Consider the following 18845-nt stretch of genomic DNA (forward strand, 5'->3'; position numbering starts at 1 on the left):
AAAAAAATGCAAAATATTTTGTATTTTGTCCCTAATATTTCAGGCAGGGTCAAAGCTACAATGGTGCTGACACCAGAAAACCATTCTATGACATCTTACCTTTACAGAGGTACCAAAAGTTTCTTATTAAATCTAATAGCTGTGAGGCTATAAGTGATTTACTTTTGTGTGTTTTTGTCAGGCGGAAATTTATTTATACCCCCTTAGGGGGTAAGAGGTTAACTGCCGTGGATTAACTCAATTTCTGGAATAGCATTTGTCATTATGGTTTGAAAACAACCTATCAAAAAGTGTCAGTATGCTGACTCTGCTGCCATTTTATGGTCCTCTTGGGATGACATGGAAAAATAAATCTAAATCTAAAGCCAGACTTTTAGTGAAACTTTTTGCATCCTGTAAAGCTACTTATGCCCTCTGACCCAGATCCCTACACACATGAATACTCCTGACGTTGATACTGTCCTGTTGTGTTTGCCTGGTTTTATTGGAAAAATACTTATAGCAGTGACCTCTTGACTAAATTTATATGCCTGATTCTTTGTTGATGATTTTGTGGTTTCAACACATATTATAGTTCAAAACTATCTAATGATTATGTTTCTTCGGTTAATAAATATAGTTTTTGCTATTTCACTGCAAATGGCTTCCAAACTTTCCATTTTATTCTCGCGGATAAACCAGTTTGTGCCTACATATCGTACCGCTGCTCATCAATTTTTGAAGAATGCACAAATCTCATATTCAATTTTTTTTAACCAGCTTATGCAACAGCAAACTAACAACCTTTTCCATCATTGTAAATTAAAAATGAATAACATTGATGGCAGCTGACCTCCAACTCAAATTAATTAACATAGTGCAGATTCATTTTTTAATCTAAGCATTCCAAACTAAGTCCATTTAGTCAGAGATAGATGGCACAAACTTCTCCTTTTAGAACAGGCTCATTTAGGAACCCATTAACGTGACAGAAGTAGTAATTTCCATTTTCCATTTAAAACATGTGGTATGTACAGTAAGTGGCTTTTAGATGAAATGTCAAACACGGGTTTGATGTAACATTATATAATAAAGCATGGAGGAGTGCCCGAAAAGAAGAATGTGTGACATTAATATACTTCGCTATTGTTTTAGTATGAAAACACATCCTCTGAGGCCCTTTTTAAAATACTGCACTTCAGTCATTTTTCAATGACTTGAAGAGATAATTGGTCCATAAAACTGCTCATAAAAGTAGTGGGATTACATGACAGGTCCTAAATTTATCCAGAACAAAACCTACATGCACTTTTGAGAGTTGTTTGTAGTTTTAGATATTATGTTTTAGCGTAATTGCACTTTTATTTAATTCAGTGGTCCCCAACCCCCGGTCCACGGACTGATACCGGTCCGCGGACCAATTGGTACCGGGCCACGCAAGAAATAATTGAATATTTCCGTTTCATGTATTATTTGAGTCTGGAGGATCTTTTATTTTGAAAATCCTTTAACCGGATTCTCTCGGTTACTTGCACGCCAACACTGAGCCCACAAGCAGCAAAATGAGTAAGAAACAGAGCAGATGTCTTTGGAAAGTTTTTTTGCAAAGGGGAAAAGGCCCAGAGAAGAGACAGGAGAATGGATTTGTCCCGGACCTGTAGGTGAGTCCCACATTACAAGCCCGCTCTGAGTAACATGTGGTGACCGGCTGAGGCAATGAAGCTTCAAAGTGCTTCGACATAGAGACCAAGCACCCTGTGCTTAAGCAACACACCTCAGGTGTCATTGTCTCTCATCACTCCCAGATGGGACCGTTTCATTGCAGAGAAACAAGCTCAGGGCTCTCGTTAGCCATTATCGTGAGTTAAAGTTTTCACGAAAGTAAAATGTTTGTTTTTGTGGCGCATCTGTATCTTATTTTGAAGGGATATGTAAACTTTACCATAGCGACCAGAGTCAGAGAGCGTTTGGGCTGCGCTTGAGAAGAGAGGAGTAGAGCTTGTGAGTCTTAAGTATGGTTTAGACGGAAAGATTTAAGAATTGTCGGCCGATTCTCCAAACCTCTGTGGCTGTTTTTTCATAGTTAACATTTTTAACTGAATAAACACAATAATATATAATAATGACCTTTACATATAATAATAAACATTTCCACATATCATCTCCGATATCCACCGGACTCGCAGTTGCGCCGTGTCAGCTGTTTGGGATTCCCCTCTGTTCTTACGTCACCGCGCTTTCTGATTGGCTCCCTGTCACATTCAACAGGTTTTAGTCTCATTCCCAGACAGGGAAAACCCTACAGGCTGCGATAAAAGGGCCAAGACAACAAAATTTGACATATTCAGGCTTTAGCGGGAACACCAACATGCAGAAGCCTTATCTGACGGTTCATTCCCCCCGACCCCCCACGACCGCAGCAAAAATTTTCAAGTCTTGACCGGTCCGCAGTAATAAAAAGGTTGGGGACCACTGATATAGTTGATTGAGAAGATGAATAGAGCAGCTACAGGCATGTGGAAATTGTTTCCAGGGCTGAACCGGACTTGTGCAGCTTTGCTATTCTCTTCCTGATATCTTTGCTAATTTCCTTTGACTTCTCAATAGTGTTATAAAAAAAAAAAAACTGTGTGTTCCAGGTGTGGCCTGACCCGATTCATCAACTCTCCCTGATACTAACCAATTGTATGTAAACTTTAGAAGTGGAAGAAGTTTAGTCTGATTTCATGCCAGATAGTGAAGAAAAATAACACATTATTTTTTAAAAACGTGGTGAAACTGTGTTGTTAACAAAAGCAGACCTTTCAAAAATGTTGTCCTCTTGTTAAAATCTAAATATAATAAAATATATTTTGGTGTTTAAAAAAAAAACTCAAACAAAACGTGATATATTCTTACAGATATGATCTGCAGACATGAAGGTTATCTTGCAATTTTTCAGGGTGCTTTTTTGTTTTTATTTTACAAAAACAAAAATTTGATTTTCTGCTATAAGCAGTGCTGTGATCATCTATTTCTCTGAAACTACAAGCATTTTTTTCCATTTAAACCGCAGATAATTTTAGACCTTATCACACTGGGATCTTTGCTCCCCTCATTATCATTGGTAATTTAATTCAACTTAAACGACATTTCTTTTCATAGGCGCAGGCAGCAATGAGGTGGTGAGATGAGTAAAGTTTACATGAAAGCCTATGAAATGAATACTCTTTTCTGTACGTTTCAATTTGTCGGTTTTTGATGGGAACCGAGATGCGGCTCTGTATCTCCTGGAAAACTTTTACATCCCATTCACAAAGAACGTGCTAATGAAGCTGTGCTAAAGCTACTCTATAAACTATCGTTCTTTCAGGCCTCTGTCATAAACCTGAGCAGGCTGAACATCACTTCTCGGCATATCGGAGTGATTTATTCCTTTTTTTTTTTAATGACATTCACCAAAAATCCACTTCTCCCCAGTAAAGTCTCTCAAACGACAGTTCATTGTCTCCTGAGTCGTGTCACCAACTAATAACATCCCAGCCTACACACTTCCTTGAATGGACTGCCTCATGCATTCGGCAGCCTTTCATTATAATATGAACTGACAACGAGGCATCTTGAAATCTGGGACTGGTTAGAGTGGGTGGCTGAACGTTAAGCACTGGCTTCTCTCCGCTCCATTAGTTTCGTTTATCTGCTTGATATTTATAGGGTGCCTTCAATTGGGGTCTCGATGCAGGTGAGGCACTCGGGAAGGGTCTGTTCTGGCTGGCGGTGATTAATGCATGAATACATGAGCTTTATCTGAAGTCCGGCAGGCTCCAGGAGCAGTGAATGTCTGTACAATTAAAGGCGAATGGCAGGCGCAAGAAAAGTGGAGCATTGTGTCTATCTGCAGATTGCAGACTGCGCCGGGGCACATGGGCAGTGTGGCGACGATTCCGGCAGCGGGGTCCATTCATTTCTTAATCACCTTCCACGACTCATTACGGTCTTCTTTTGTTCCTCCCGCCTCCTTTTCCCTGCACTGCGCCAGCAGATAAAGTATAGTTGGCTCAGGAGAGAGAGAGAGAGACACACACACGAGCCGGGGGGAAAACCCCATTTGACAGAAGAATGACGGAAAAATGGGCCAGAGAAACGGACAGGTAACGACGGAGGAGCCCGAGAGCCCAGGAGATGACAGATTAAGGGGAGAGGAACAGGAGAACAGGAACGGACAAGGCAGAATCAGGAGTAAAACCTCAAATACACATTAACTGATTTTCTCTTTTTTTCTTCTTTTTTTTGTACTACTGGCAAATTTAACATTACGAGCTTTTGACTATGTGTTATAATCACATAGAGATCAGCATCAATTAGACTCGGTCTGAGTCAGAACTCACACAGAATTTTTAAAACGGCACAGAAGAGGTAGATTTAAATAATATAAAGTCTCTCAGTGATTTTATGCTGATTTAATGTGTTCTATCAAAAGTCAGCTAATCCCTGCTAGATGAAACTTTTTCAAAGAGAAACTCATAAAGATTGTTTTTGTTGTGGCTCAAAAGAGAGCTTTACCTTGTTTTGATAGGAACTGAGAATGCGACTCGTTGTTCATTCAGTGACATAAACCACAACTGATATTTTCTGTTCTAAGTTACTGATTCAAATCTGTAATTTGCACAACTTAATTTGGACAACAATACTGATAAAGCCAAGTAAATGCATTGTGATGACTTATCAGCCATCAAAAATCCCCTCAACTTTGTTGAATGTTTTTCTTTAATCATGTTAGAATTCATAATAAAAACAGCAGCCCAGCTACAAAGTTGCCCCCACAGGCTCAGTGAGGTAAGATAAGCTTGGCTGTTGCATTTTTTTTATATTTTTTTTTTTGAGAGTGCCGCTTTGTTGTGTTTTACTCCTGCTGAGAAGAGGAACAACAGGGAGGTTCCTAGTGCAGAGCATTCATGGTGGTTTTACTCCAAAAGCATGGAGTGATTTAAAATACCCAACTATCAACAATAGAACTGGGACTTTTAAAACTGCTTTTTTTTAACATTCAGTGGCATTTGAAACCTCATTTTGATCCATTTCACTGCTTTATACTTTCTCCAAGCTGTGGGTTTTGTCTATTATTGTACACTCTAGCGAAATGTTGGCTTTTTACACTCCTTCAAACACCTGGGTAATCATGGTGTAAGACATACTACTGTGTTTTAAGATATCAAAGAAGGCGCTGAAGGAATTGTTTCCTTTCATTTTATTTTTATTTTTTTACAGCAGGAGAATGAGGATAAGATGCAGTTACAACAAATTGCTATCACAAGTCTACAAGCTTTAAATAATTCCTTTAGTTTGGTGTTTGGTACAAATAACTGCTCATGTCCTCACAGGCAAGTTCCTTTTTGTGTCCTGGTTTGTGTTGGCAGTGAACTGCTCACTGTTGATAAAGATAATTTTGAATGTTTGATGCTAAGTCATAAAGCTTTACAGATTCTTATTAGGGTTTTAGAGAAAAGCGGCACGTGAAAAAGCCAGTTTGCTTGACACAAATACTGCATTTTGGAAGTTATTTTATCTTCCCCTGCTGATGAATGGATGCCGATTTTTACTACAAGCAATAAACAATGTTCAATTCACACTGTGGTTTCTACATGTCTTGTAAATCAAGGATGGTGCCGTTAAGATTTCTTTTTTTTTTGTCCCTTTGTGATTTAAGAGACATTTGACTATATCAAGTCTCAAATTTAAGCTTTTAAAATCAATTAAATGTATCCTCTTTAAAACACAGCAACTTAAAAATGCTTGGTTAAGAAAGGACAATTAGTTATTCCATTTGAAATTCTGAGGGAATGCATTTTGAGATTAAGATTACTTCATTTGTGATGCTGCTCTCACTCAAAACTCTGCTTTCATTTTCAAAAAGGGTTTTGCTTGCAAACAGATATGAGCTGATCTCACTTAAAACTATAGTTCCACAGTTAAATTTAATTTCTTTTTTTTCCCCAAAACTAGTTTAAATTCTCCTCAAACCTACCTGCTGGTGAGTAAAGCTTGTGCCCTCAGCTGTGTTCTTCATGCCAAACGATCGTCTATGAATCTGAGCATAAGAAGACACTTATGATATGTTTTGACCTCTCAATAGTTGTTGTGTTCATAAAATGTTTTGGTGTTTTAGTCAATTTTATGCAGAAGATGTTTCTCCTTTTTTATGAACTTGCTGAAAATGTCAGACAGAGATTTAATGTGTCTCTTTCCCAGTAATAAATTTCGAAGGGTGAAAATCCCTCATATTGTAAAGAAAACCGAAATGTTGTGCAAAACAGCTTTGATCACCATGCACAGTAAAAAAAAATGCTCAGGTTTGTAGCTGTCATACGTTTACAGACAGATCAGTAACAACAAGGATTAGGAGCAGAGTTTTTGCAGAAGAGTATATTTTCTTATTTATGCAGCACAGTAAAAAAAAAAAAAAGACACTTGAAATTCTACTTTTTTACATAATTTCCATCTTGTACATATTAGAGACACATTCATTTTTATTTAATATGAGTTTGAACCACATGTATGTCATCATAAAGATCAAATTATTAATCAAATTACGACTTTAGAATTGATGGAGTGTGTGTGGGATTGCTTTATTTATTTATTTATTTATTTATTTATTTATTTATTTATTTATTTATTTTTTTTTTTTTTNGTGTGTGGGATTGCTTTATTTATTTATTTATTTATTTATTTATTTATTTATTTATTTATTTATTTTTTTTTTTTTTTCCATGACTGTTGAACCTCCTCTAGCAGATCCATTGCACTGAGGTCACTCCGGAGAATTCTTTGGCTTCATGAAAAACAATAATGTTGGCTTATGAGGAGGAACGGACAGAAACGAGCTGAACGCAGACAGAGGAAATGATGCTCTTATCTGTAATCTTTAACAGATCATCCCCAAACATGATTTATCCAGTGCAGACTAATAAAGGTTTTTGGAAAGCATCAATATCCTTCAAGGTGCAGCGCCTCTCGCAGAGAACCAGTCCAGCAAAATATATGACATTATTCAGTTTTTTTTTTTCTTCTGCAGCTCTTCAGCATTATTAGCTCCACATAGAGCTTTTGTCTGACTTGAGTTTGCTGAGCTGAAAGAGACAGTCAAACCTCACTTGACTTCCTAAGGGATTTCAAAAGCTGCTGCAAGGTCAGGGCTAGTGGCATTATTGAGGAATACTAATTAAATGCAAAGATTGAAGCAATGAGAAGAAATATTATCTTCTTTTTTTTCTGGCAACACTTATCTTTTTTGTTCTGTCAATCTGCAGAGTTTTGTTGAATTTGTAAAGATCACAAAGCAGGGATGCACGTTTTGAAAAGTAATTTAGAGACGTAAAGGTGCTGCAGAGATTTAGTCTTAAATCCGTGTACAGTGTTTGCATAATTCAGTAAATAAAATGTCATTCCCAGCCTAAGCTGGCTCTTTTGCATATTCTCCTAATTTTCCCTCTGCACCAGCTTCTCCTCTCCTTTATTAATCAGCAGTCGCCGTGTATTTCCCATTCCTCTGAATTTATTCCACTACGCTCTTCAACTTTCCCTCGAGTCTCTAAACGTCTGTGAGGGCTTGTCAAGGGCTCAATGCAAGAAAGATAAAATATTTTTCACGAGGCCAGCAGGCAGCTGCAGCAGCCTGAAACCTGCAGAAACGTATGCAGAGTGAATTTTAACATAATTCAAGGAAAGAAAAAAAAACCCTGACAGTTGGGTTTAGCTGGTCAAAGGCCAGTTACAGAAATTACATATTTACAAAAAAAAAGTCTCATTCTGGTTACAATTACTTTATCAGACTGCCAGATTTGAACTTGTAGCCCCGTAAGCCAATTTAAATGTTGTTGTACTAACAGCAAAGGAACCCTTGAATTTGAGCTCCAAGACACATCTGTGCTCAATTACTGCAAGTAATTCAACCAGTAAAAAGCATTTTAATAAGCGGGTGGTGGAACGATGGTAGAAAGGAGCAGGAGAACCTCAATGAGGAGCAGATTCAGTTTTATTTTATTTTATTGTTTAAAATGTTACATTTTCTACCTACTTTGACTTATAAAGAAGTTATTCTCTACAAAAGGCAGCTGTACGTGTTACAAAAGCTGATTGCACGTCTAAGTGACTGAGCTGCACTTTAATGTGAGCTGATCTGACGGAATCCATTCAATATGCATTTATCACACGCCACTGATGGAAACCAGTAACGCTATTAGGAAGCTCTGAATGTCACCAGGAATTGAATCATGCTCCGGTTCTAAAGAACACTGACGTTCATTTACGTCTTTACCTTCTGTATTCGATTGGCTTTGACTGTAAAAGCTTGCAGGATTTTTGCTTTGGCCGAGGCGTTCAGGTTCTCCCTACAGAGCCGGCATGAACGGTCAGCCGCGTGGCATTCAGAGCGAAGAGAAATAATGAATTATGTGAGCACTGAGGGGTTTGTGGAGTTGACTGGTGTGGTGGTAGTATTAATCACACTACACTTATTTTTGGTCCTTGTAGAATTTCTTTTTTTTTTTAATTCATGATGACTCTGTGTCACTTGGCTTCTCACTTTTGTTTTTGCCTTTGTATTATCTCACATTCCTATTCATATGCCAGCCTCTCTTTATTTTAACTTCTAAATTCCCCTTTTGTCAAAAATCACAGTAACGCTTATTGTTGTGTGTGTGTTTGCACAGATCCGTCACCTCAACACAAGCAGAAACCCCCAACCACGGACCTCTGCTACAAGACTGAAATCAGCAGCCTCATGGACTTCAACTCTCCTGATGCCTCATTGGACAAAGGTACAACTCACATTTGATGACAAACTGAAGCAGGTTGACTTAAGTCTGAGCTGTTCTTTGTGTCCGGGTCACGCAGCTGGAATGGCAGAACCAATGGGTTACCTGATCAATATGTGTAACATGTCCAATAATATCGCTATCCAATAGCAATACTCTATATGTTTTTATCTGCATAAATTATATTGATCAATCTATTACTCAGGTTAGAGAGACATGATGAAGTAAAGCTGCTTTTTGCACTGCAGATTGTGCAGCAGATGCTCCTGACTTTTCTTTGTCTCCTAATAACAGCACTGACTTCTGCATCCCCTGTTCACACCTAGATTTTCTCTGCCACACATTTGCATAAATTACTAGACTGCAAATATATGCAATTTTGAGTACAGCACAAATTAGCAGCTAGATTTTTCTGTGAATACATCTGAAATCTTTTTTCTCAAAACAGTTCTGAAAAAAACCTGAAAAACAAGGTACTGTCTTTGTTGCCTCTGGTCTTTCAAAACTCACAAATCTTTCTCTCTCTCTGCCATGTGAGCTTTCCAAAATCAATGCAGCTTTGTGGGAGGAGAGAAAGAGTGAAGTCAAAGTTAGCAGGGCATATAGAAACCCTTACGGAGGAAAAATAAGTTGCATTGCTTTTGTCCTAATTTTTAATCATAGCCGTCAGGCGGGGAAGACTGCGCTCAACAACAGAAGAAGTCCAGAAACTCATTCGGACTTGAAATTGTCCACAGCATGTTAATGGTGAGACAAGATGTGCTTCAAATACACATTGCACAGGGGTAGTCTCTGTGTGAGTTTCTGCTTTAAATCCTCTGCTAGCTGCCCACACACACCATCTGTAAATCGCTGCATCACACACTCGAGCTGCAACGCCGGATTAGCCTTGTACAGGTTTGCTGATACAGAGCTATGATTCCACCGCGTTGGATGAGTCTGGGGCATGAAGACAGCGGGCTTCCATCTTTTCGCCTCCATTTAATTGCCACAGTCACTGTCAGTGCCTTGTAGTGTATTTTAAATGCGTGTAAATCCCATGAAGAAAGCTTTGTTAACATAAAAACTGCAGCTGTTAACAGTCGTCTTTACATTTGCTTTAATTCCAAAAGTTGAACGTGAGGATGTTATTTTGATTCAAGGTTCATCTCATTTGCTCTAATTGTTCTCGTGTCGTGTGTTCTCTAGCTCGCACAATTAGAAACCATCTAAAGGAGCTCGGCTTAAACTTTTAAAGGCCGTATTTATCCGTGTGACTTTGATCTGGCAGGGTGGTCAGACTGGTCTTACGTCACTTTGACAAAATACACTCACACTAGTGGTCTGTTTTGATCTGTCCAGTGTTTTTAACACTAAAGCACTCTGCTCTTGCGTGCTTACGCGCCGCCGCAGAACTGTCTCTCAAACGCTGTCGCCTGTGCCTCTGTCAGCTGCAGCGCAGATCTCCACTGTCACCTAGGCAGCCCGTGGGGATCGAGTCCTCATTAGTATCCTGCTCAAGGATCTGTTTGGCTGTTCGTTGTTGTTGCAATCCTAGGAGGGCCCAGAAACAGTTCTTACTCATAAAAAAAAAAGCAAACAAAGATGTTACTAAAAATACCACGGGGGGATTAAAAGTAAACTTCTTGCCTCGAGTTCTGCATATTCGCTTTTTTTCTGAATGTGTGCTCCACAGAAGTTCTAAGCTATTTCTGTTTAAGATTTTTGATAGAAAAAAAATATATATATGCATATGCACAGATATATATGGTTACATCTAGCAAAATCCGCATCTATTATTCAAAAGTGGGATCCACTCAGTTTTATGCGGAGTTTTAATACAACATGTTTGTGTGCATGCAAACATTCTCCTGCAGCAGGCGCGGCGGTTCGTGCTTTAGGTCCTTAGTCGCTCCCTAAGGTGCTACAAATGCGCTGACTCAGGAAAATCACAAATACACACTCAAAACCCCTGCAGTGGCCAAGGCCGCCATATATCACTACAAGTTTCATCAGAATGAGAACAGGCAACTAAGGTTGATGTTATCAGCAAATTCATCTCTGTTCTCCAGTAAAAGCGAGAGACGGCGAAGGGGGAGCGGAAACGGACGTACGCAGCCAGCACTGGATCATTACGGAGACAGGTGCTGCTTCTGCACATTAAGTGGCTCTAAGGTCAGCGGTGGGGCGAGGCTGGAATGTCTGCTGGTTTAAATAGAAGGTCAAAGCAACGAGGTCAGAAAGGGCTTCTGGAAATAAAATTAAAAAAAAACTGGATTTGGAGAAAGAAGTTGATAAAGAGGATGAAGTAGGAGGGGGGGAAAAGGGATGAACGCCACTGAAGAGAAGGAGGACAAGGTGAAAGATTGCCTGAATGCGGAATCATGCAGGGAAGAGGTGAGTCGAGATGCATAAGTGAACAAAAAGAAGAGAGAATGTGCCAGAGTAAGTGAACGTGTACATGTTTTTTTTTCTAGTTTCTATCACTTGAACCTAAACCCTCCAAGTGTCACTGACACGATAAAAGAACTTATATGATTTTTTTAAAATTAACTACCGTGCTTTCATTCTGCGTACATAAAAGCTTTTAAGAATAAATATCGCCGCTATAAATTCCACGGCGTTGCAGAGTGTCGCAGTTTTTTGTCTGTGGTAATTGGGTCAAACACTGGCGCCATCTTGTGATGTAATGAGGGTAAGTCCAAATATAAACTACACAGAAGCGGAGGAAGTTGTGAGCAATTTCAGCAAAGATCTGAGCAATTTATCTGCAGTTTTGTAGGAATGAACTAGATGGAGTGATGAAGAAGAGGGAGGGAGAAGATTGTACTGAGGAACTGCAGCCCTATTTACTGAGCCATATAGTTCAGGAGGTGACAAGTTGAAGTTGGCATACAATCACATTTTTTATCAGTTGTCAAATGATCATTTTAAGGGATAAATCTGAACAAACTGTTCTGATCCCATGTGGGAAAAAAATCTCAACTCTTAAACCTAATGTCTAGCTGTTCCAGCCTCGACAGTAATGGCTCCATCCAGGGATAACTAACCATCAGTCTTTTATGTCACTGTGGAGAAATCGTGGCCAACATTGTTGTGCTTTAAGAACTTGTTAAAGTTTTTGTCACATCTCAAATGTGACTAAATCCCATGGATGTCATTTTTGCCCAGTATTTTTCTTAATTATAAAGACTGACCTTATCTGAGGTAAATAAGATCTGCAGTGCATCAAATATTGCTCAGAGTTCTTTTGTGATCCCCTAATTGAATTTTTGATGCACTTTTGGATTAATTTTGAAAGGCTAACCTTTCTCTTGGTAAGGTCCAACATTGTTGCATGTTTTCAGAAATCAGACCACATGTGGTTAGTAATATTGATCTTTCCAAAAATGTGGCAAATGCATTTGCACAATGGGGCTGATTGTTTTTCACATACGACCAGGCTGGTGGTGAATTTTCTTTCTGTCGATAAATAAATGTATGATTTAAACTGCATTTTGTTTTACACAAGTTATCTTTGTATATTTGTGTCTAATTTTGAAACTTTTCCAAAGCTGATCTTTAAGTGATTTCTGGTTTTCAAGTTGTTTGGTGCGTTGAAGCAGAGGTGCAGAAGTGGATCAACATGGATAGCATATATGACCATGTAATTTTCTTTAATTCTTAAAATATTTGGGTTTTATAGCACTAATGTTGAAATTAGGAAATTTAATTCCCAGGAAAAATATGTCTATTTAATCATATATATATAAAAAAATATAACTGGATAAATTGGAATCAGATCTTTTTCTTGATTTTGTATATCTTTACTTTTCACTAAACATTCCCAAAACTTTGAGGGAATTTCAGACTCACATTTGTGCACGACCGAGGCAAGGTGATGCAGAGGTGTGCCTTCTATTTCTAGAAGCCACCTTGGATTCAGGCTTGACAGGAGGCTAGCAGGTCTGGTGCAATGAGTCACTTGTATTATTACCGTCTGCTCGCCCTTCGGATGACCATTTAAAGAACAGACCCACTGGCAGTGAATCTCTGCTGGCATCTGCTGTTGGAGCTGGGTCCTTGGATTCAGACCCAAGCAGCACCTGATGTCTGGTGAAAGCACTGACTGTGATGGTCTGAGGGGGATCTAAAGGAAAAAAATGAACCGCTGAAAAGAGCTGAGCTGGTTGTGCGAGGCGTTATATAAGATCCCGAGCAATAATCACCAGATTGAAAATACAGAAGAGCAGGAGGATTAGATAAGACGAATGTTTGACAGGTAACCTTTAAAAATAACTGCAGTGAGGGGTTGGGGGGGGGAGGAAAAACATGTTTGGAATTCTATTTAAAATGTTTTTTTTCACAGGGAACCCTCACAAGTGTTGTTGCTCCTACTCGTCTCCTAAACAAGCAAGGCAACCTAAATAGAAAGTAACAAACCATAGAAAGTGAAAGTTCTTCACTCTTCACCGATACAACTCTTGAGCTGGACTTGTGCAGCTTGTCATTAATTTGTCCACCCACAAATGACCCTAACAACGACTATCTGCTCTAAAAGCTTTGCATAAAAATACAAAATACAGCCAAACAAATAAAAAGAAATAGCATCTGTAGAGTTCCCAACACTGATCATTTTAGTTGAGAATAATACTGCTCTTTTCAATTGTTCCTTTCAAATGTTGTCATCTCGTAGCATTTACGAGAAAAAAGCTAAGTTATCTGTGCCTGGTCTGAACCAAAGTATGGATGAGCATTGTCCCAGGACCACAAACAAACCTAGGTTGGGTTTTCTTTGTCCAAATGGCCTGTAACCAGCGTGGGTTAGGGGGGAGGTGGTGGGAACGTTAAGTAACTCCGTGTTTCTTTCAAACTCCCAAAAGTTGTGACTAGCCAGTAAAGCCTGGTTTGTGAAACGGCTCAGATGTAAACATGCTTGATTGAAACATGCTTGATTCAAACACATAATGTACTATTTTAAGATCTTTCAGAATGTTATTTAAAGCATTAGATGGTTTCCTTGCGACTCTAGCTAGTATAATTTGCAACAGCAAGAAAATCACTATTTGCTCAGAAAATTGCTTTGAAAATAGAAAAGTGATTTTTCTCGATTTCTGCTCTGGCGATTGGCTCCCCCTTTTCTCTTGGCGTGTGATAAATGTTTGCTGAGGAATTTTTATTTTTCATTTCGTTTTGATTGTTGAGATAAAGTAGCATTTCTATTTCACAAAATTGTTTTTATTTTTAGATGTATTGTTTCGCTTTCGTCCGTTTTGTGAAAGGGTAACCGTGCTCCCACGGTGAATATTCAACCCGTTACAATGTGGCGAAATGCAGGCCACACTGTTCAAATTTTTTATGTGGAAAAAAAAGTTGGATCCATTTATTTCTGTTCCGTTCTACTTCACAACTATGCACTACTTTATGTTGGTTTATAAGTTAAATCTCCAAAGAAAATAAGTTTGTGAGGAACCGTAGGGTAAAAGCATTTCCTGCTTGGAACATTCTCTGTGTGTTGTATTTACAATTTAAAAGGGTGGAGCATCCATTAACACAAGCATTTGAGTGTTATTTATGAAGTAGTAAGCAGTAGTCAAGACAAGCAGAGGAAAATATTGACACCGGACTGTGTTGATGAAAGGTTCGGCCGCCCACATTTACAGTATACGCACGTACATTTAACAAATTGCTAATCTTTCCCCGGTGGCCTATTTTGCACTAATTTAACTCGCCTAAATAAAAAAAAAAGCTGCCAGACTGACGCACTGTCGGCTAGATGAAGCTGTGCCTCACTTTCTTTGACGTGTTCTGTAAATGACTACAAAGAGATTGGCTGCCTCAATAGATTTTCATTTAAAGGATAATACTCTAAGCTCGTTACCTTCTGTCATCCAAGATTAGAAAAAAATATGCTGAAAGACAGAGGTGAACTAAAGTTTTTGCTGCATCAGCTGGCCAATTTGTCTTGTAGCCCCCTGGTCCCTGAAGTTTATTGCTATGGTTGTTGTAATGTAACTAGCCAGTGTTTGGCAAATGGACTCCTTTAATTGGGAAATCCAAGAGAGATACTGAGCAGTACTTTGGCTTTATAAGTGTTCGGGCTCTGGCCCTGTTCTCCACAGGATATGTTGCAGTCGAGTGAGCAAAACTGCAACGAGGATATCGTCATCAAGACGTTGTGCTTTGCTCAGAGGAATAAGAACAATATCATCACGCTGCTCAGTTTTCCCCACTTTTCATGAAGAACAAAACTGAGCTCTGCTCATTTATTGACACCCGGCTTTACACGCCAAGTAGAAAAATAGGTTTAAACACAATAAATTGTAAGATATATTTGACTTTTTTAATGTTTTCATCTTAAATTAGGCTTTTGCATCATTTTTGTAGCTACTAAAAAAGACCAAGGCATCTCTTTACAAAGTGGCTTTACAAAGTGTTTTTTTGCTGCTTATTGAACGATACTGACTATTGAAAGATGGATGGAAAATAATAGGTTCCAAGAAAAATCAATGATTCAATTCTAATTACGCTATACAATGCATCTCTGAAAACTCACTTCTGTTTGTTTGCTGACGGTCCTTAGGGTATTATCATGAAGTGAAGTGACTGTATTCTCGCGTATGCACATATTCACAGCTTGACACAGCCTCACACTCTTATCTGTTCTCATAAAAAGCCGGTGTATTGTGTCATCAGCTTTAGTGTTTACTCTTACTGAGTTCAGCTGAACACAGACAAGCAGGCAGCAGATCTGTGGCCCCGTTTTCAATATCATTTTGAAGACTCATATTAATAAGAATCTTTTCAGAGCAGCCATGTTTGTGCAAAAAAAAAAAAGAGATTGTTCTCCAAATATCACACTTCTGCTCAGACAGCTGAGGTTTCTTCCATGTTGTCTGTAAAAGATAAAACAAACATTTGTTTATGAAAGAGGCTTTCTGCATAGTTGCCTTTTTCTGTTTTGATGCTTTAAAATCATAGAGTTTTTATTGATTTGCTGCTCTGCTCTGGCGGCTTGCTCAAAAGGAAATAAGATATATTTTTTAATTTGCTAGTACCCCTGATAAAAGCTTTAAAGTTAAGCTTTAACTGCATAATCTCACACTGTGCTATTTGAAATCATTATTTTTTTACAATCACCAGTGACATTTATTTATGGTTCCCAAAGCTTTTAAAATATGCATAACTTTTTTTCTTTTTTTTTTATTAAATGTTGCATTTTTAATCTGATCAGAGATTCCTGGGACCTGAAAATCCACAACAACTTCCTGTTTCCCTGGTGCATAAATATGACATTGTGACAGAGGCCAATTTCTTTTAGCGACTGGCTACCCAGCTGGTTGATGACATATTTACCTTACCTCTACACGCAGGGAGCAGAATTGTTAGGCAAATGAGAAACACCCCCCCCCCCGTTTGAGTTCTGCAGGAAAGAGCATCATCTTGGTGTCATCATGTCCCCGTAACAACCAGAGGCTGTTGACATGGCAGCGGATTGTCTGGGAGAAATGCTGGAAAAACAATCGGTTTCTGCCCTACTATGAGAAATGTAAATATGCGGCCTCTCGCTCTCACCTGGGACTTTATCTTGACTTGTCAACTGTGATCAGATTGGTCTGAAACTGAACATTTTTGCCACAAACACAGTAAAACACCTCTTGTCCACTGTTTAATATAGCGGAGGATTTGTGATTCTGCTTTTTTTTTTTTTTTAACAAACATTTTGGAAATTATGCTAGTAAGCATTGTATTATAAACTCCTTCAAATACAACAACATTTTAACTAAAGTTCTGACTGACTCTATAAGTAAGCAAACAATATAGGTAATCATTTGACCTTTAACCAAGACATTGACATAGTATCAGCTTTCTTCTTTTATCTATATCCTGTAAAAAAAAACAAAAAAACTGGATAAGCTTAGGGAGTGAAACTAAAAGTACATTTTATTTAAATGATTTCTTCACAGCAAGAGAATTACTTCCAGATACAGTTCAGTTTTCTGATTTGTAACAATGAAATGGGAATGTTTCCAAATTCAAATTAAGAAACTTGTTTCTTAAAGATCATTGTAATATCCTGTTGAGATCCGTGATTTCGGGCCCAAGTTCACTCTAATTGTACCTCTACAACTCAAATCAGCTTGTAGAAGTTAACTGTACGGTTGCAGCCCTGGGGGGGAAAAAAAAAAAAAAAAAAGCTGTGAGAAAAGAAAACGATAACGTCTCAAAGTATTAGCTTACAGAGGACCAGAAGCCTGGGGCAAGTCAACAGCTGGCTGGCGTGTTGCTGTCTGCCTTAGACTACATCAAGTCGACATGCACCTGCGTGTGAGCTCACACGTTAGGTGTAGCTCCCTTTCCCATTGGTCTTGTCCCGGTACGTGTGTGCATACACATGGTTGAGTAATGTGGGAAAATCGTAGCACCGACCCGGCTGAGCCCGTCTTCTTCCTTACCTAAACTATTTGAGCAGAGGGGGAGGGGCCTGGTGTACTGTATCACCGATCCTGTGGGAGTTGCCTTGAACAGGTATTCAGAGAGGGAAAGACGCAGCCTGGATGCATTTCCTGGTGTCAACTGAGCAGGGACTTTAGGGACAAAATGCTGAAGATGGCTCAGATCTGAGTGACGACCGCTTTTGAAGGAAAATAAGAAACTATTTTTGGTGTGTTCCTATTTTGAAATAGTCCAGCACAGACCTGACGCATCCTGGAATCTTTAGGAGAGCTCCCCCCTGAAGAGGGGAGGAGGTCAGACGGGGAGAGAAGAAAGTCCGGTAAGTTGAGTGGAAACGGCAAGTGCAGCGACGGCGCTTAAATGGAGCAGAGAGTGAAGTGATTGTCAGGCCTGCAATTTTCTGAGGTTTTACACTGAGACGGGGAGGTTTTACACTGGCAGGTGTCATGTCTGATAGTGAATCGCATGTAGCTGTGTGGAGCCGTTAGGAGACTTTAACCTGCTCTGACCTCAGACTTGCTGGTATTTGAACTTTGCAGCAGACGGTAAACCATTAATCACTCACTATAGCAGAAGGCTTGCAAAAGAAGGAACTGGGTGAGAGTGTAGATGTGGTTGTAAAAATGGCGAGAGGTCTTACAGTTTTGTTCAATTCTAGAGTTGTATTTATAACAAAATATTGTGCTATAAATTTGCATCCTATTAATGTTTTGTTGAGTTCAGTTAGTCTATGAATAGTAGTTTTAAAGCAGATGTGTTGTTGTGTTGTTAGTGCAAACATATCCTCAGGCTGTTCTTCATACATGTTTTTTTTGTTGTTGTTTGGCTTTCCTATTTAACTTGCTGCATCAGACTCTCTAAAATCAAATTTACATAACTTTAACTGAAACATACATGAATCTGGCAAATGTTACTGAAATAAAACTGTTAAATTTGTCTACTGGCTGCTCCCAATACTTGCATTACACTTAGTAAAGCTAGATCTAAATAATACTCGTATTTAGAAGTAAATGTTTATTTGACAAGAAAAAAATTCTTCCCATGTTTTCCCTTCATTTTCCTGCATGTGAAGGCAGTCCATGAAGGAAACACGAAACCGGCAAACTGTTTAGCCTCTTTTTTTCATCTGAAAGTGCCAAAGTGCTTTTGCAAGATGGGAGAAGTACTTATAAAGGACATCTTTAGTTTGTGGGGTTCTCTTTATAGATTTCCGTGGTAGGCACAGTATACTTCATCCTACAAAAGTAGTGACTGGAATCTCCTCAAGACAAAGAAGTTGGGATGCTGGGAAAAGTTTTACGCTTTGTGTTTTAGGAGCAGAGTTTAACTGCCATAAACACTGACGACATTGTCAAAAACTTGCTTCTGAACATTCTGCAAGCCTTCAATTTCATCTGAAAATAATTGTAAGGACGATACATGGCGCTAAATACATGACAGTCATGAAGAAAAACAAAAACGTCTAGGATTCGTGTTGCTGGTGGAGGTTCATCTTCTAGCAGAGCATCAACCCCAAATCCGCAGCCAAAGCTACAGCACAATTTAGATCAGAGCATATTAATGTGTTGGAATGGCTCAGGTAAAGTCCAGAGTCCAATGGAGATTATTTGTAAAGACCTGAACACAACTCCAAATATTCTCTCTGATCTGACTGAGTTA

General features: G+C 38.8%; 1 protein-coding gene across 3 annotated transcripts in view; it reads left to right on the forward strand.

The window, feature by feature from the left end:
- The window catches only part of LOC103467993 (kazrin), a 166770-nt gene that overhangs the window by 105625 nt on the left and 42300 nt on the right, over positions 1–18845 (forward strand). For all 3 annotated transcript variants that reach the window (XM_017305778.1, XM_008414774.2, XM_017305779.1), the window contains exon 4: positions 8667–8774. In XM_017305778.1, coding sequence (XP_017161267.1) covers positions 8667–8774 — 108 coding nt within the window. The remainder of the gene's footprint in view (positions 1–8666; positions 8775–18845) is intronic.

This window comes from Poecilia reticulata, linkage group LG7, assembly GCF_000633615.1.
Source record: "Poecilia reticulata strain Guanapo linkage group LG7, Guppy_female_1.0+MT, whole genome shotgun sequence".
NCBI classification, from domain to species: domain Eukaryota; kingdom Metazoa; phylum Chordata; class Actinopteri; order Cyprinodontiformes; family Poeciliidae; genus Poecilia; species Poecilia reticulata.